The 19,860-nt window shown below is 37.2% G+C and overlaps 2 protein-coding genes across 2 annotated transcripts in view; both read left to right on the top strand.

Annotated features, from left to right (window-relative positions):
• LOC105820150 overlaps positions 1 to 18,287 on the top strand; it is a 45,761-nt gene extending 27,474 nt beyond the window's left edge. Inside the window, exons 2-4 of the mRNA XM_012656577.1 lie at positions 17,078 to 17,256; positions 17,376 to 17,652; positions 18,084 to 18,287. Of these exons, the coding sequence (XP_012512031.1) occupies positions 17,078 to 17,256; positions 17,376 to 17,652; positions 18,084 to 18,287 (660 nt within the window). The remainder of the gene's footprint in view (positions 1 to 17,077; positions 17,257 to 17,375; positions 17,653 to 18,083) is intronic.
• A 464-nt stretch (positions 18,288 to 18,751) lies between these two features.
• The window catches only part of NOL4 (nucleolar protein 4), a 478,468-nt gene continuing 477,359 nt past the window's right edge, over positions 18,752 to 19,860 (top strand). Inside the window, exon 1 of the mRNA XM_012656576.1 lies at positions 18,752 to 19,316. Within this exon, the coding sequence (XP_012512030.1) occupies positions 19,053 to 19,316 (264 nt within the window). The 5' untranslated portion in view covers positions 18,752 to 19,052. The remainder of the gene's footprint in view (positions 19,317 to 19,860) is intronic.

The following is a 19,860-nucleotide window of genomic DNA, read 5'->3' as shown; positions in this document are numbered from 1 at the left end:
ATGTAAGCAGAGAGACAGAAACTCTAAGAAAGAAGTAAAGGGAAATGTTAGAAATCAAAAATGTTGCATCAAAAATGACGGTTTTTCATGGGTTTTAAGTAAACCAAACATGTTGAGAAAAGAATCAGTGAGATTTCAAATATGTCAAAAGAAACTTTCCAAAGTAAAATGCAAAAATAAAATAAAATAAAATAAGAGAACAGGAAGAAAAGGAGAAAAGAAAAGAAAAGAAAAAAGAAAAGAAAAGAAAAGAAGAAAAGAAGGAACGGTGAAACAGAACAGAACATTCAAGGACTATGGGACAATACAGAATAAGAAAGAGATAATGAATCAAAAGAAATATCTGAAGTAACAAAGGCCAAGGATTTTTCAAAATGAACAAGAGACAAACCACAAATCCAGGAAACAGGAAACTCAGAGAACATTAACAGGATAAATACAGCAAATAAAAAATAAAAACAACTCACACATACCTTAACCGTATCATATTTGAACTACGGAAAACCAAAGAGGGAAAGAATATCTTTAAAGAAGCTAGAGGGTGAAAAATATATCTTATTTATACAGTAACAAGGATAGGGATTATAGCAAATATCTTGTCAGAAGTCACGAATGTGGAAGAAAATTTTTTAAATGTTGAAAAGAAAAATCCAGCAATCTAGAATTCTATATCCAACTAAACTGTCAATCAAAAATAAAAGACAAATAAAGATTTTTTTCAGATACACAAAAACTGAGATAATTCATCACCAGTAGAATTTCCTTGCAAGAAATTAAAACAACTTTTCATGGAAATGTAAGTCAGAAACTCAGGTCTATATAAAGAAAGACACTGTTAGAGAAGGAATAAATGAAGGTAAAATAAAATATTTTCCTTGTCTTGTTCTTAATTGACCTAAAAGATAATGATTGTTTAAAGCAATAATAGTAACAATGAATTGAGACATTATATCATATGAATGCATGAAATGAATGACAGCTATGTCATGAATGATGGGAGGAAAGAACTGGTAATATTCTATTATAAAGCACCTAGATATCTGCATTATACATGAGGTCGTAGAGTCTTATTTTAAGGTAGACTTAGATTTGTAAAAAAAAGTATATTGTAAACTCTAGGGTCGCCATTAAAAATGCATTAAAAGGAGAATAATTGGTACATGAAGAGAAGTGATAAAATGGAATCATATAAAACTCGACTAAAAATAGAAGAAGGCATGCTTGTAATCCTAGCACTCTGGGAGGCCGAGGCGGGTGGATTGTTTGAGCTCAGGAGTTCGAGACCAGCCTGAGCAAGAGCGAGACCCCGTCTCTACTAAAAAAAAAAAGAAACAGAAAGAAATTATCTGGACAACTAAAGGTGCTAAACACACACATAATTAAATGGGCTACTTTTCCAAACAAAAGAAAAGCAACTGTTTTTCTCTGCAATATGTAATATATGTTTGGAGACGCCACGGCACTCACTCTAGCCAGGGCAACAGAGTGAGACTCTGTCTCAAAAAAAAAAAAAAAAATGAAAGAAGGAAGAAATAAAAACCAAATGCACTGAATGGAAAACCCAAACCTGGTAGATATTAATTGAATTATATCATTAATCACTTTAAATGTAAATGTCCAGCTGGACATGGTGGTTATGTCTGTAATCCCAGGGAGACCTAGGCAGGAGGATTGCTTGAGTACAGGAGTTTCAGACCAGCCTGGCAACATAGCGGGACCCTGTCTCTACAAAAGTTTGAAAAATTAGCTGAGTGTGGTGGCATGTGCTTGTAGTCCCATCTGCTTGAAAGGCTGAGGCAGGAGGATCCCTTGAGCTCAGGAGTTTGAGGTTACAGTGAGCTATTGTGCCACTGCACTCCAGCCTGGGCAACAGAGTAAGAGCCTGTCTCATAAATAAATAAGTAAGTAAATATGTAAATGTTCAAATACACCAAACAAAAGACAGAAGTTGTTAGAAAAGACCCAACTATATGTTGTCTACAACAAGCTGACTTTAAATATGAAGACTCAGATAGGTTAACAATAAAAGAATGATGAAAGATACATTATGTTGACACTAAAAAAAGAAAGCTGAAGTACTAATATTAATTTTGGACAAAACAGACTCCATAACAAGAAATTTATCAGTGATAAAGAGGGTCACTGCATAATGATATATGGGTCAATTCCCCAATAAAACATAACAATCTCTAATTGAAGGAAAAATAGACAAGTCCACTATTATTGTTGCATACTTCAATATTCCTCTCTCAGTATTTGACAGAGCAGGCAGAAATCACTAAGGATATATATAGATGACCTGCAAAACACCATCAGTCATCTGGATCTAACTGACATTTATAGAATACTCCATCCAATGGTAGCAATGTAGACATTCATTTCAAGCTCACATGGAACATTTACCAAGATAGATGACATTCTGGATAATAAAATGCACTTTACAAATTTAAAAGTATAAAAATCATACAAAGTATGTTTCAGACTACATGAAATTAAATTAAAAATCAATAAAAGAAATATAGCTGGAAAAACTCCGAAATTTTGAAAAGCAAACAAAACACTTATAAATAACACCTGGATCAAAGAAGTCTTGAGAGAAATTTCAAAATATTTCAAAGGAAATGATAATGAAAGTACATCTTACCAAAATTTTCAGAATGCAGCAAAAACAGTGCTTAGAGGGAAATTTATAGCATTAAATGTATATATTAGAAAAGAAGATCTAAAATAACTTTCCATTTTAGGAATCTAAAAGAAAAGAGAAAATTAAGCCCAAAGCAAGAACAAAGAACCTAATACAAAATTAGAGCAGAAATTAATGAAATTATAAATAGGAAAACTGTCAAGAAAATCAGAAAAACCAAAAGCTGGTACTTTGAAATGAGCAATAAGATAACACACACACACACACACACACACACACACACACACACACACACACACACACACACAAACAAAACCTTTAGCCAGACTAACCAAGAAAAAGAAATAAGACACAAATTACAAATTTAGAAATGAAAGACAGTTTATTATTATTTATTCCATGGACATTAAAAGGATTACAAGGGAACACTATGAAAAAAATCTATGCTCACACATTTGATAACTTAATTAAAATGAACCCAATTCCTTGAAAGACAAAAATGTGTTTCATGTGGGCAAAGTTTGAATAAGTGAAGAACAGGGAATTCATTTTTTAGGAAAATTCACTGTGATACTATAAAGAAACTATACGTTTGTCAAAATACATATAAATTTACCACACAGAGTACATCTCAACATGCAAATTTAAACAAGAAAATATTTCAGAGGTCAGGGGATCCCAAGATAGAATGCAGACTATGATGGAAAAAAAACTAACAGTATTACAAATGTATGATACAATCTCACTCAGGTAAAAGAGGTGAAATGAGTGGAGTCTATGAAACTAGAAGCAAAATAAACTATCCAATTGATAAACTTATTTTCCATCTCCATGGGTTAGTAACTGTGGCACTTACATACATGTATACTTAAATTGGATAATTATGTAAATTGATGTCAGGTTGTTGCAGACAGATTTCTCACTGTTGGCATGGGATTTTACAAATAAGCAAGTGGAGAAAGTTAGAATGACCAATGGATTAGAATTGGAGACATCAGTATGAATTCATGTTTTAATTTGACGTAGACACAGATGGTTGCATATGGAAATATTTATAGAAGTATGTATATATGCAAGTTAGTATATACACATATATATTTCCCTGCTCTGTCATCTGAGAGGGTCTAGAATAACACCCTTGTAGCAATGGGCAGACCTAATGCTCAGGAAGTATAAAATTGAAGGAACAAGGGCTCTTTGAAGAAAGAGCTGACTATTGGATTGAGATGGGACATATAAAGGATGAGCCTGGAGAATTTTGTAGTGCCGGAAGGTAAGGGCCAAAAAACTAAACTGAAGCAAAAACCCATGATAAAGTATGTCAAAGGAACATAGGAGCCAATTGCAAGGGCTCCCAATGGCCAAAGCTAGAAAGCAACCAATAAGGTGCTTTATGAAGTAAAGTGCTTTGTGCTTTGTGAATGAAAGAATTAACTAAGGATATCTTCTAAATTACCTTTATCACTACACCAGGTAGTAAAGTGCAGCTCTCCTAATGATAGAATGTAGCTGTCTTTCTAGTGCTCACCATCATTACAATATAGTTGTTTAAAAACAAATTCTGGTTATGTTGTCTTTGCACATCATAAGAATCCTAGAACCACACACAGGTGTGAGAAGATTGTAGACATGTAAAAGTGAAAAAACAAAACGCCTCAAAATCAATATTATCATGGTCATCATAACAAAATTAAACATAAAAATCAATATTCTATGTCTGACCTATTTTAAAAAGACTCTCTTCATGATGAAGAAAGGTCATTCCAATGCACCATGATGCAAGGTCAATGCCTGAGTCAAAATCAAATTTGCTTTTATAAGACTTCCACTGAAAATCCCCATCTCATTACTACTGTGTAGTATTTTCACTTGAGGCCTATTGCAAGCCTTTGCAGAATGAAAGACAAAACATATATTGCAGTCATTCAATGCAGAGAATACAGGGAGGGATAGTCAATAAATAAAAAAGAGAAACTTCTCCAAAAGAAGCTTTTAAGTTTATTAAGACAATGACAACAAGAGACACTTTTCAGATGTATGTCACCACTCATATACTCGGAAAATTTTAATGCTTTATTTCCCCATCTTAATAGGTGGGTATAATAGTTGGCACATTTTCAAACAGTCTAAGATTAAAGCCATATCTATATCTGACAAACTTATCCAAATATACCACAATAGTCAAACACTGCTGCTTTCATTTTTGTCCTGGGCTGTCTCTCCATAGAACATATACTGGATCCTGATAAACAGAATCATCAGTTTAGATGGGGCGGAATCCCCTTCCCAGTTTGGTTATTCAAATAACTAAATAACCACTTTGGTTATTTACACTCCACAGGCTATTTGAAGCTGTTTATGCTGCACAGACTCCAGAAGTATACGTACAACACACTTTCACACATTGTCATCATGGGATACTTTTTGGCCACCTATCCACACCACTATGTGTCTTTCCTCTGTGCTATTATAACACATGCTTCTATCATTGCACTTCACACATTTTAATGAAATTAGTTGTGTACAACTCTGTTTCTTCCACTAGACTTATGTTCATCAAAGTAGGGGATTATATTTTATTCAAGTTTTTATCACCAGAATCTTACACAGGAATTAGCATGGAATAAGCCCTCAGAATATTTTTTGTAGCCAAGTTGTTCATTTAATTTTTTAGATATCAGAATCTTAATCCTAAAACAAAAGAGCCTTACTTTGATTCGTATGATGCTAATAGATGAAAGAGGGCAATAAAGCTTGCTTAATTCTGGTGTGAAATAATAAGAAGAATGAATAAATGCACAGAATTCATGACACAATATAATTTCTCTAAAATATTGTAAGAACTAGAATAATTGTATTACAGCTTTGCAAAAAATAAAATGTCTTGTGGATTTCTATCTGGGACTTCAGTCCTACTGCTACTTGATACATAACCTAGATTTATATTTTTTCAAATATGTAATTATCTCATTTGCAGAACAAGTATAAAACATTATGTTTGTACTTCCTTTGGTTTTTGAGACAGTTAAATAAGATAATATATGTTAATGTGCCTTATAACTTATTGAGCAGCACACAGGTTTAAATTAAAATTCACCATCTTGGGATAAGAAAATTAAGCTCTTATAAATTATTTTTTTGATTTCTTCTAAGCTATTTATTTTTTTATCAACTGACTTACAATTTCAGTTTAAAAAGTTCCAAGTATTCTAGTTGGGAAAGAACTGGGAGAGAAATAATTATAATCTTTAAGAAAATTGGACATAACAGAAACAAAGCATTCTTATTGCTTCTCTTCCACAAACAAATGCACCCTTAAATTCTATCTAAAGACCAATCAGTAGATGGGCAATTTGAGTAAACAATTTAGTCTTCTGAATTCTCAAATTACTTGCCCTGGGACAAAGAGGAGAATCAATGTCTTGAATTTGAATAATCACCAATCTGGTCAGTGAAGGTCTTCTATACACAGATTTATGGAGTAAACAACACCAAATTCTTTTCCAAATAAAAACACTACATTCATAGTCCTTGTCTGTAGCGATATTTATTGTTTACACTGGAGATTAATTAGAAAGGAGAGGTACTACTAAAGCTATTATTATTTTCTTGAAAAATACTAAGAGTGGATAAGTGCTCTCACCACAAAATATGATAACTATGTAGGTTATATATATTTTAAAATATTATGTTTTACATGATAAGTACATACAATTTTACCTGTCAATTAAAAATAATGAATATGAAAAAATACAAATGAAAAATTTAGAAACCTAATCATTTTAATCTTAGAGTTCAATTTATCTACCTTTTCTTCTTTCTAGGTTGGTGCTTTTGGTGTTGTATCTATATATTCATCACCATGCTCAAGTTTACATAGGTTTTTCTCCTAGAAGTTTTATAGTTTTACATTTTACATTTAGGTCTATGATCTACGTTGAGTTCCTTTGTGTAGAGTGGGTGATGTCTATGTTTAGGGGCAGATTTAAGCATATGGACATCTAATTGTTCCAGCACTATGGCTTGAAAAGACCACTTGTCTCCATTGAATTGTCTTTGTACCTTTGCAAAAATCAGTTGGTTATATATTTTTTGAGTCTAATTCTGGGCTGTCTGTCCTGTTCCATTGGTTTATGTGTCTATTCTTTCACCAAAAGCATGCTGTCTTGATTATTACCATTTTACAACAAGTCTCAAAATCAGATAGTGTTAAGTCCTCCAAGCTTGTTCTTCTTCAAAATTGTGTTGACTATTTTAGTTCCTTTAACTTTCCTTACAAATTTTAGAATTAGCTTGTTGATATTTAAAAATAGCTTGTGGGGATTTTGATTGGAATTGCACAGAATCTATAGATCAATTTGGAAAGAATTGACATTGTTAAAATATTGTCTTTCAATCCATAAAAATGAGATAGTGCTCCATTTATTTGAATCTTATTTGATTTCTTATATCAGAGTTTTGTAGCTTTCAGCATACAGAGTTTATATATTTTGTTAGATTTCTACACGAGAATTTTTATTTTGTTGTTATTGTAAATGGTATTTTAAAATTTAAAATTCTAATTATTCATGCTAGTATATAGGAAAGTAACTGACTTTGTATCTTGAACTTGCATTCTACAACCGTGCTATACTCACTTATTTTTCCAGGAATTTGGGTTTGTAGATTATTTATGGTTTTCAATATAGACAATCATGTCCTCTGGGAATAATGATAGTTTTCTTTCTTTCCAATTCGTATACCTTTTTTCTTTTCTTGTGTTATTGTACTAGCTAGGATTTCTAATAAAATATCAAATAGAAGTGGTAAGACAGGACATTCTTACCTTCTTTCCTACTTGAAAAGCATCCAGTGTCACCATTAAGTATGATGTTAGTTTTAGGGTTTTGTAGATTTCTTTTTCTTTTTATCAAGTTGAAGAAGTTTCCATTTATGCCTAATTAGATGAGAGTTTCTAACATGAATGGATGTTGGATTTTGTCAATTGCTTTATTTGTGTCAATGTCAATGGTCACATGATTTTTCTTCTTTAACCTCTTTATTGGTGGGTAACAATGACTGATCTTCAAATGTTGAATTAGTCTTCCATATCTGAAATAAATACCACTTGGTCATGATGTATTTTTTAGTATATATTGTTGTACATGCTAATATTTTGTTGAGTATATTTGCATTAATATTCATGAGAGATATTGGTCTATAGTTTTTCTTTCTTCAGATCTCCTTGATTTTGGTAGTAAGGTGATGATGATCTCACAGGATGAGTTAGGAAGTGTTCCCTCTGTTTCCATTTTCTAGAAGAGACTGTGGAGAATTAAAATTATTTTTTCCTTAAATGCTAGACTTCATTAGAATTTATTAATAAAACCATCTGGGTCTGGTGTCTTATCTTTTGACAGGTTATTAATTATTTAAAATTCTTTAATATATATGGGTCTTCTCAGCTTATCTATTTTTTCCTTGTGTGAAGTTTGGTAGTTTCCTGTTTTCAAGCAATTGGTCCATTTTAACTAAATTCTCAAATGTGTGAACCTAGAATTTTTCAGTGTTCCCTTATCATCCTTTTAATGCCCATGGGATAACTAATAATGAACTGTCTTTCATTTCTGAGTCAGGTAATTTGTATCTTCTCTCTTATTTCTTGGTTAGTCTGGCTAGGTTTTTATTTTTATTTTTTATTTTATTGGTCTTTTAAAAGTAACAGTTTTTGGTTTTGCTGATTTTATTTACTGCTTTCCTATTTCAATTTCATTTCATTGATGTATACTCTCATATTGTATTATATTTTTTCTTCTTGCCTTAGGCTTAATTTGCTCTTCTTTCCTACTTTCCTAAGCTGGAAAGTTAGTATACTGCTTTTAGGTCTTCTTTTCTAATATAAGCATTTAATGTTATAAATTCCCCTCTAAACACTGTTTTTGCTGCATCTCACAAAGTTTAGTAACATATATTTTCATTTAGTTCAAAATATTTTAAAAATTTCTCTCAAGACTTCTTTGACTCAGGTGTCTTTTTTATAAGCATTTTGTTTGCTCTCCAAAATTTGGGGATTTTTCCTGCTATCTCTTATTGATTTCTAATTTAATTTCATGTGGTCTGAGGACATACTTTGTATAATTTCTATTCTTTTAAGTTTGTGAGTTTTGTTGTTTCGCCCAGAATGTGGTATATCTTGGTATATTAAGGATTGTTTTCTTGGAAAATTAATTCTATCATTATACATGCCCCTCTTTATCCCTGATAATCTTTGTTCTTGTTTGAAATTATATAATTCAGCTTTCTTTTGATTACCTTAACATGATATAATTTTTCTATCCCTTAACTTTTAATCTACATGAATCCTTATATTTAAAATGAGTTTCTTATAGAAAATGTAGAGTTGGATCTTATATTTTTATCCACTCTGACAATCTCTGTCTTTTAATTGGTATAGTTACACCATTCATTTAAAGTGATTGGAACGATGTCATTAGATCAATATCTTTCATGTTTGGATCTTATCGTTTTATTGTTGTTATATTTATTGTTTCTTTTCTCCCTTTTTATGCCTTCTCTGGTTTTAATTATGTATTTTCTATGGTTCCATTTTACATCCACTTTTACTATATCAATTACACTTTTAAAATATTGTTAATGATTGCTCTAGATTTTCCATGTTTATTGCTTTTTTAAAGTAATTTTTAAAATTAAAGATTAATGTACAGTCACATGTTATTTAATGACAGGGATATGTCCTAAGAAATGCATCATTAGGTGATTTTGTCATTGTGCTAACATCATAGAGTGTATTTACACAAACCTAGCTGGTATAGCTTACAACACACATAGGTAGTATGATATAGCCTATTGCTTCTAGACTACAAACCTATACAGCATGTTACTGTGCTGAATACTGTAGGCAACTGTAACATAATGGTAAGAATCTACATATCTAAACATATCTAAACATAGAAAAGTTATAGTAACAATATGGTATTATACGCTTATGAGACCATCATCATATATGTGATCTGTTGTTAACCGAAATGTTATTATGCCATGTATGACTGTACATGGAGAAAAGTGTACTAAGTATATAGCTCAATGAATTTTCACAAAGTAAACTGCCTGTGTCCTTAGTACCTAGATTAGGAAACAGAACGTTACTATGTTTAAAAAACACTTTTAGTGTCCTTTACTAGCCACTACCAACAAAGTAACCACTATCCTGATTTCTGCTGGTTTTGACTGTTTTTGAAAAAAATCCTTAGGGGTTTAGTTCTGGTCTTGCTATTTGTGCTAGCTTGTACACGTGATAGTTCATTTTCTTGTGTTTAAACATCTCTGATTATATGCTCACGTTTGGTTGATCTTAATCTGAAACAAACCTGATTACTCAAATTGTGGGTGTTTTCCTCTATAGGGAATGTAAACTGCTTTTTACCAGAAGCTAGGTGGCAAGGCCAATCTCATGACTACATTAGCACCCATCAAGGGTCTCTGGTTTAACACAGGAGTTTCAGGCACAGCTCCAGCACTGTGCTGATGGTCTAACATTCATTCTTCCTACTGTAATGTAGATACTGACTTTGCGTATAGGATAATCTAACCCCTTGAGTATGTTGACTTCTCACTGATGAGTTTTCAGATGACTTTTTTGGGGGGAGTGTCCTGTGATCTCTGTCATGCATCAAAGCTAAGCGTTGTGAAGCACTGAGCTATTTTTCTAGCAGAAGAGCCTCTTAGAGTCTCCAGTCAAACACAGCATTAGAAGCAGAAATCCATATTAATTTGATTCTTAAAATGTATAAACCAATACTATGCCTCTTACTTAAGCAGTGTTAAGAGGAAAGTGTGCCAATATCATCACTACATATTTCTTAACTGATTTTCATAAATCACATAGTTTTCTATTTTAGAAAATAATGGTCATATGAATATTTTGAAATAATATTTTAAAAGGTAAGGCATGAAATCACTTCAGTTTACTTTTGGTTAGTAAATTTAATGCTCCAACAAAATGTTAAGTTCAGATGATTTTGAGTCAAAGAAATCTTGAGTTTTCAAGGACTGTTGCTATTTCAAGGTTCATTCGTACTTGTTTTTCTACATGCACACATAAATATTCTCTGAAACATAGCTGTCTTCACAACTCATTCTCCACCACTAATCCTCTAGGAGCTGTTCCATCTTCCTCTTCCATGTGGGGTTCCAATCATCACACTAAGTTATAAATTAATGGCTAAAATGACTCAAGTATTTGATTGGTTCATAGCTTCATTGTACCTAATGAGGTTGTTAGCAAATTGTGCTGTACAATATTTTAGACAATTTGCGTCTCATGCACAAATGTGCAAAACTCTGCTTTTAAGATCAGTTCATTCCAAAATTAAGATTGTATTAAGACAAATGAAAGTGTGTCCTCCCCATGCTGGTACTCTGCTTTACCAAGGTAGCACAATCAGGAAAGTGGATATTTGATATTGAATTGCCTGAGAGGTATTTTTGCATTTAACGTGAACATTTAGTTTTGTCTTTTTTTAAGTTAGCTTTCATTTCCAAAATTCAATATAAACTATAACAAGAACCTAAAATTTTGGAACCTCTAAATGCTTACTCTGCTTTTTGATCAAGAAGCCCAATTAAAGACTTTCCTAAAGATTTGGTAGATGTTTGTTTTAGAAGAGAAAAGAAAAAGGAAATTGAAATTATTTTTTTCTGCCTTGCTCTTCAATCTTATTAGTATGATCCCAGAGAAACTAGGGGCAGTTATTCCTACAGCTTCCCTTATTTCAAAGTTAGCACTGTTACCGCTATTTTATAGATTCTGATATTTAAGCTCAGATGGCTCCCCTGTTAAAACTATTTCTAGAATCTGTTGTTTCAGCCAAGAAATCTTTGTGTGCCATTCTCCTCACTTTTTTTCCTGCAAGTTAAACAAATGTCCTAAAATGATTAATCATGTATTATAAGATACAAGGGCTAGGTGATGATGGTAAGATATGAATTGGTTCACTCAACAGAAATTAGAGTAAAAACTGGTAATATGGAAAAATATAATGGCAGTTGGGCAGAGGTATGCTGCTGCCTCTTCCCCAAAGAGTTTTTATTTTCTGTGACAAAATAACTATTCCAAAAATAATCTAAAAATTCTATAATAGTGCTGTCCACTGAGTTGAGGATGAATATGTGGATTACTGTTTTAAGACATATATTTTGGAAGAAAAGATAAGCCATATGGCTAGTGGGAAATAAAGCAATATTTGGGGCCAGAAAAAATGTATTTTCTTCTCTGTTACAAGGGACATGAACACCAGACTGTTAACTTTGGACTTTATCATAGTTATAGCAGCTAGATGAAAATGTCGGGTAGAGGAATGTTGAATGAATCCATATGCGGCTGTCAAAATCCAGGAACTGGCTGTACCATGGACTTGCTCATACAGACATGTTAAAAAGCAGATATTAAAGAGAAATTTAGCAAATCAACTAGATTATCGAATCTAATTTGTTTTTAGTTTGTACACTTAGGTAATCATGAAAATTAAATTTTGACCAATGCATAATATTTAATAATGGTTTTACCAAACATAAATATCAGTCCATTTGGGGCCAAACAACAAACATAAAATTTCTAATCTTTTCTTTTGGGTTAGAAAGTGAAATAAAGATGCTAATATTATAGTTTACAAATAAAAATATATGTTTCTCTGTGTTTTAGTAATGGCAGCCATAAAGATCAGAATAGTATTAATATTTAAAGTCTCTCAAAAGCATTTCTTTTCTCAACCAATGGATACTAAAGATAGGCTCTTTTCAAAATTATTTGGGAGAAGAGTCAACACAGTGGAAGTCAACCAATAAAAAAAGATTCGTGACAATTTTTACATAGTCCCAAATTTCTCTCTCTGCATAAGAGGACATTTCTGCTTTAACTTTGTTAATTGTGTCATTTTGAGAACTCAACAAGTTATATGATAATCAAGTTGCTGACTGAGTTGGTCATTTGTTTCCTCTACACCTTCCTTTTCCTTGGAAAGGGAGGTAATAGACTGTTAAACAGCTGAATGCGTAATGATGTTCAGAACCTCGGGTTTCAAAGTAACAAGTGCTATCCATCATAATTTCTAGTCGAGCTAAAAGCTCAAATTCTCTTACTGACTCAACCCAGTAGATGAAGTCTTTATTCAATCCCTTCAATGGCAGATTTGCTCACAGGCAGTCCTCAAATTTTAGATTCCTATTTTGGCATGCCTCCAGGTCCTGATCTAATCTAGAATAGGTCTATCCAAAGCTTTTACTTTTTCCAAGTTTTAAATGATTTTAAGACCATGTAAAATTTGGAACTCACTAACAGTTTAGGTCTAGGCAAGGATTGATCCAAATTGCTTTGCTATTTTTCTCAGGCTTTTTCTACTACCAGTATTATACTGAAAGAAGGCAACGTCTGCTGCTCAGTACATGACATTCTATTTTAATCATAGGGTATTAGTGTATATAAAATCAATATCAAAAGATGGATGCTTTCCCTTTTTTGTGGGAAATGTGGATAGAGGTGATGTCATTCATTCCTATGGCTTTAAATTCCCTGTATTTATATCTCCAGCCCAGACTTTTCTCCGTAGTTCAAGCTTCTATATTCAATTCCTACATGAACAACTCTCCTGGTATTTCAAATTTAACTTCTCTGAAATTAAATTCTTTCTTCCTGCCTCTCCACCCCAACTTGCTTCTGCTCCTCCCTCAGCCTCCAACTCCCAATCTGTTCCTCCCTCAAACTTTCCTCTCTAAGTCAATGGCTTCACTAGCCTCACTACTAAAGCCAGAAATCATGTAGCCATCCTTGGCTCAATTCTTTCTCTCATCTGCTACATTCAATCCATCATTGTATTAGTTCTTTGAGGCTGCTATAACAAAATACCATAGACTGGGTAACTTATAAAGAACAGAAATTTATTTCTTACAGTTCTGGACACTGGCAAGTCCAATATTAACATGCTGGCATATTTAGTGTCTGGTGATACCCCCTTTCATAGATGGTCATCTTTTCACCGAGTCCTCACATGGTGGAAGGGGAAAAGGAGCTCTATGAGGCCTCTTTTATAAAGGCACTAATTTCATTCATGAAGGTTCAGACTTCATGACCTAATCACTTCCCAAAGGCCTCACTTCTTGATACCATCGACTTGGGGGTTAGGATTTCAACATATGAAGTTTGGGGCATATTCAGTCCACTGTAATCAGCAAGTCCTATTATATCATTAAAATCTATCTTCAATCCATCACTTCTCTCCCTCTACCTCCTCTGTTACCACTCTAATATATCACCATAGTATTTCATCTGAGCTATTACAATGACTTCAGGTTTCCTAAGTGGTATTCCCGCTTCCATGCTTGTCCTCTTTCAATCCTTTCTCCTCAAAGTGGCCCATGATACTTAGAAAAATTAATACCATGCATATGATTACCCTGCTTTAGATCTTTACTGGTTTTCCACTGGACCAGTAATAAAATACAAGCACTTATCATGGCAAGCACTGCCCTACAAGATCTGGCTGTAGAAGCCTACTTAGATTTCATATTCTATCATTCTCTTCCCAGTTCAATAAGGTCCAGTTGCACTTGTCTTCCTTCTATTCCTCAAATATGCCAAGATCTCTTTTGCTTTAGGACCTTTTTGCTTTGCCTATGGTGCCCCTTCCTGGCTTCATATGGTTGACTCCTTTGCATCTTCAGGTCTTGTGATAAATGTTACCTACTCAGGGAGATCTTCCCTAAGCTCACCAAGTCCTTCTACCTTGTCATTGTTTTCTCTTGTAGCACATTTTTTTTTTTTCTCATAGCACTCACCTCATGCTCTAATTATTTAGTTTTTGATTTATTGTCTGTCTTCCTTAGAAGAATTTATGTTCCATGAGATGTGGACCATGTACATATGTCTGTTGTTAATATTTGTTGAATGAAAGTCATGATTATTTGAATGGATGAATGAAAGCTTATTTATTCTTTGAACCCTGATTTTATGACAATAGATTCTATATTATTTGCATTGTAACATTTTACTGATGATCCATAGTGTTGCATGAACATTTGTGATTGATACTAAGACACAAGGTTTTCCAGATTTTTTAAAATGTCATATACACATACAAAGTGATCACGAGGTTGAAAGAAATTATTTTTACTTTCATAACAAAATCATATGGATTATTGCTTACATTTTGGATTATTTTAATTAAAAGATTGTTTTCAATGTAACTATTCTGACTTCTTCTCCTTCTTTATTTCTCTGTCTACGCAGGCAGGCAGGACTCTGGGCCCAAGTTGAGGTCTAGTATTCAGATGTGGGGTGAAGAACACTTTTTGGAGAGATATGCTCTGTTGAGAGCCAATTCTGAAGAAAGTGTCTTGGGGAAATGCCAAGTTAAATTCCAGGCAGCCTGTTAACATGAATCATATGGCTGAAAAAGAAGCTCTGTATGACCCCCGAGGTGGAGCTGGGCAGACCTGACTCTAGAGAGCTTAAAAGGAATGGAGGGAATGGGTCCAGAATGAGTTCCTGAAGTAGATTTTAGATTTTGTCAGGTGTTTACCCCCTCAGGTGAACGAGATATGGTAAAAGGTGTTGACTTAGCACAATTAATAACGAGTACAAGTACAGAGCAGATCACACTTTAGGTTCCACTAGATACAAGAGAATCTACAGGGCTCTGAAAATTTTGACCCTTAAAATTGTAGGACTCTCTATTCCTCTATTCCAATGTGAATATTCTTTCGATAGTTAATCATTTGCCTCTTCCTTTTAAAAAGAATTCATCTTACATGATCTATTTTAACTTTTGACTTTTTTTTTTTTTTGCTTGTATATCCCAATCTCATTAACACAAATGTGGGTTGATGGCATATTTGCTTGTATTCTAAATATTTTGTCTGGTGTGTTCTAATGTCCATACATGAGTATCAATAATAGTGATAAATATAATGAATACACATATGTGTGATGAGGCCCTGGCATTTCCTTAAGTTGGGACCAACTTCATCCAAACACCAACCAGGAAAAGCCAACAGGGATGGGCAAGGATTATGCCTGCCTGCTTCTTCTCTTCATCACTTCCTTTTATTCTCCTTCCTTCATTAATTTACTAACTCAATACATATATATTTATTAATCACTTACTGTGTGTATTGTTCAATGTGCTAAAGTTAACTTACAAAACAAGAAAATATAAACTCTTAAGGGTCTTCCAAATCAAAATTTTATTTGAACAATGAAATATACTCACATGAAAATATAAATATTACTATAAGGAATGGTGCAGTTCTTATGATCTAAAATAATATTTTTCAAACTATAGATTGCCAGTCATCCTTTCCTGGGTCATAAATAAATGTAATAAGTTGGGACTATACCAAGTAATAATAATAAAATAAATAGGAGATAATAGGAAAAATATCAGTGTGTACTGCGGGTGATATATGTTATCATAAAATATTTGGAGATGTATGTATGCTCTGTATGTCAATACGAAGTGTATACCTTACTGTGAGACAGGGTTCAAAAAAATGTTTGCAAGACACTATCCAGAGTAGTTTAGAGGAGAGACAGATTATTTTAACTCGAGTGGTCAAGGAAGCAAGACTTTGAGGGGCTGAAAGTACTTAAATGAGGCTTAGAGGAGATGGGATCACTTTTCAAATGAAAGAGCTACAGAAAAAGAATCCTATAATTGTGAATTAAGTTATAACCAGAACAGAAAGTGAACTCTATAGAACCAGCTTATTCTTGAATGAATGACTACTCCAGGACCATCCTTCCAGAAACTTCTACGAAACACATAACCAACATACAGCTAAACCTATCTTTGATGCCACAGGAGAAACTTTCAACAGAGTTGTTCCTGTGCGGTACACCACACTTAGAAGGGTGATTCAAAATAGTCTTCTGTCCAATTGCTTGTTCCAAATATTAATGTATTTAAAACAGTGAGACTTTTTTTAAAATGTGAAAGGCCTAAAGATAAATACCTAATTCAATAAATTGAAAGTGATGTTTCCTTCCTCCCCTGCCGCTTGTATTAAATTCACTTGTGACTTGTATTGGACAGTGGCTTCTCTGAGCTGTATGGTCTAATATTTATCGGACAAAAATTCAAGGACTCAGGACAACTGATATATTTTAGCATTTTTTTGATACAAAAGAAGGAAATAAAAAGAATAAAAGCAGTCAGGGTGGCCTCTGGAGAAGGAGAGCTGTTGTTGCAGGAAGCTTGTAAGTTAATGAAAATTCACCGGGACTCAAGAGAGATGGAGAGAGGGGAGAAAGGAGGAGATGGTGAGGGAGGGGGAATAAAAACTCTTCCTTTGCAGCTGGCCCTCTCCCTCATTTGTTGCTCCAATAAGCAGTAATTAGGTCCTGAGCTAATGGTGTCAGCTGATCTGCTGTTTTTAGGCTAGACCCAGAGGAATCTCCATGGAAACCCTGCTGGAGTCGTCCCCCCACCTGGATGCTGCGTGCTCCTTTCCGCCACCTGGCTGCCGGCGGGCCCGCTGCTACCTCCTCCTGCCTCTAACCTGCAGCCTGCAGCATGCGCACTGCCCCCGGGATCCCTAAATGGGACAATTCTGCCCGTGACGTCAGCGCCCAGCCGTCTCCACAGAAACTTTTGTCCCATTGGCCAATCAGAGAGCTTGGAAGGGGCCGGGGAGGGGAGGGGGGAGGAGAGGGAAGTGGGAGGGGTGGGGGTGAGGGGAGAGGCGAGAGGTTTAGTGTGTGGAGCAGCTTGCGCTCCGCCCGGGCTGTCAGTCCCGGCTCCAGCCGCCGCGAGACCTTCCCGGAGACGCGCGCACACACAGCGCACCCCCGGCGCCCCGCGCACCCTCGCTCCCACACACGCGCACACACTCAGCCTGGCCGAGCAGGAGCCACTGACCATTTTGCAAGTGCCGGGACCAGCTGCGGCGCGGTGGGCACAAACACCCGGTGTTCCCATTCGGGGCTTTCGTCCGGGAGACGACGACGAGGGGAGAAGGTGGGCTGCGACGCGGACCAGGCGCCGGGCACAGGTCGGGCAGCCTTCCTGGCACAGCCGCTCCCCGGGACGGGCGCGGGCCTCGGCGGAGAGTAGAATAAAGAGGAGCGGCCGCGGCCGCTGCGCGAGGAGGATGGGAACTCCCCTATTTCCAGCTCTGGAACAGACGGATGGAAGTCCTGAATGGAGCAACTGCTGACTTCATTTGCTTGGAAAAAATCGTCCAGAGGAACTCATATTTGGCTACTCTGAGCAGTGGAGGGGGTGTCCATGACGTGGCAGGGGGAAAATAGACAACCGAAACCTCCCGTGTGAACTGCAAACTGTGTCCAAGCAAGGGGAAAATGATCTCTCTACATATTTCAATTTCACTCAAAGGGTTTCAAGCATCTGTATTATAAACTTACTTCTATGGCTTGTACCCAGTTCAGCAGAAACCAGAGGAGTCCTGTCTGGGGACCCCATTATTATCCGGGAGACCCGCAGCCAGCGGCCTGCCTTCGTTTACCCACGTCCCCCTGGAGCGGATGTCTGTCTGGGGTAGTACAGTTTATCCTGTAGAACTATGGCCAAATCTCCATGAATGCTTTGCTAATTTCCAGCACTTAACTCCGGGGACCTACATGAGGGGCTGAAATTTATTCCAAAGGCATCCGAAGAAATGACATTTTAAACCGTTTTTTTTAAAAAAAAATCCTGAAAACAGGATTTGATAGGCTTAAAAACATGACAGGTAAGAACTTTCTCTCTTTCTAGTCCCAGAACGCCCGTCGCAGGAAAGGCCGAAGCAGAGCAGGACCCAGGAGGAAGGCGAGCCCCGGGCCCCGAGTGCCCTTCGGGGCTTACAGGCGCTCGGCCAGCGGCTGCTTTCGGGAGAGGCACAGCCCTCGCTTCTGGACCACGGGGCCAGCGCCTGGGGAAGCTTCTGGGGCGCGCGCGGGGAGGCGGCGCTGCGCTCCACCTGCCCTGCCCCGGACGCAGCCTGGGGGCGAGGCGTCGAGGGACCAACCCAATTCAATATTAGGAATTTTAATAAACCAAGGAATGGGATTTTAATTATTCAAAACCTAGCTCCTCTGGGCCAGATGCTGTTGGGATGGTCCTGGTCACACAGTATTAAAGAGACCTACCACTAAGAGGACGAAAAAAGCGTCCTAGACATCCGCTGCAATTACGAATGAACCAGACTTGGTAGCACAGGGCATTGATTGCTGGTGCCCAACCGGACGGACCCTCCTCCCCGCTCTCCCCTTTCCTCCCCCACCCGAGGCAGCCTCCTGCGGCGGCGGCCGGGACCTCGCGCCCCTGCATCGTGGCCGGGGCTGCGTTTTTCATGAGCCCGGGGTGAACAGGTGCGAAGTGCGGTGGGAGCATCCGGCCAGCGGCCGGGCGCAGGGACCATGGAGAGCGAGCGCGACATGTACCGCCAGTTCCAGGACTGGTGCCTCAGGACTTACGGGGACTCAGGCAAGACCAAGACGGTGACCCGTAAAAAATACGAGCGGATCGTCCAGCTCCTCAATGGCTCCGAGTCGAGCTCCACGGACAACGCCAAATTTAAATTCTGGGTCAAATCGAAGGGCTTCCAGCTGGGCCAGCCGGACGAGGTCCGCGGGGGAGGCGGCGGCGCCAAGCAAGTGCTCTACGTGCCTGTCAAGACCACGGTGAGTGACTCGCCTTCCTCTGTTATTTGTCTGCGGGAGCAGCCCGGCGGGGCGGGAGGAGGGGGGAGAGGGGGGAGCCGAGAGCCACCGTTGGCTCGTGTGGCCCCCACCTCCCTCAACCCCCTCCCCAAGTCGTCCCCACTCGCATTAGCCAGGCGCGTTTTCCCCGCCGTGGAGTCTTTGTGGTCCTTTATTTTAAAGCGGCAGCGCACATCCCGAGCTGACCGCCCTCCCCGCCTGCCGGCTCCCGGACCTGCTGCTGGAGCTTCTTTCCCCCGGTCGGGCGGCGTCCGACGTCCTCGGGCCGGGCCATTGTCCCACGTCCTTCACTGGGCGCCTGGCGCGTGTCCCACCGCCACCACCGCGCATAAAGGCCAGGCTAGAACCCCAGTCGCACGCTCCGATAACAGGCGATTCTGATCGATTGATAGTCTACAGTGTCTCCTTATTGGCATACAGCCCGAATGTGGCGCTAGCGGGGGACGTGGGGTTTTCCCCAGGACACTCTCAGGTTTTATTGTTAGACCGCCGCCCAGGAGACGCG

This window comes from Propithecus coquereli, unplaced genomic scaffold (assembly GCF_000956105.1).
Source record: "Propithecus coquereli isolate 6110/MARCELLA unplaced genomic scaffold, Pcoq_1.0 Scaffold51, whole genome shotgun sequence".
Taxonomy (NCBI): Eukaryota; Metazoa; Chordata; class Mammalia; order Primates; family Indriidae; genus Propithecus; species Propithecus coquereli.
The sequence above is the reverse complement of the archived record's forward strand: the minus strand, read 5'-3'. Positions and strand labels throughout refer to the sequence as shown.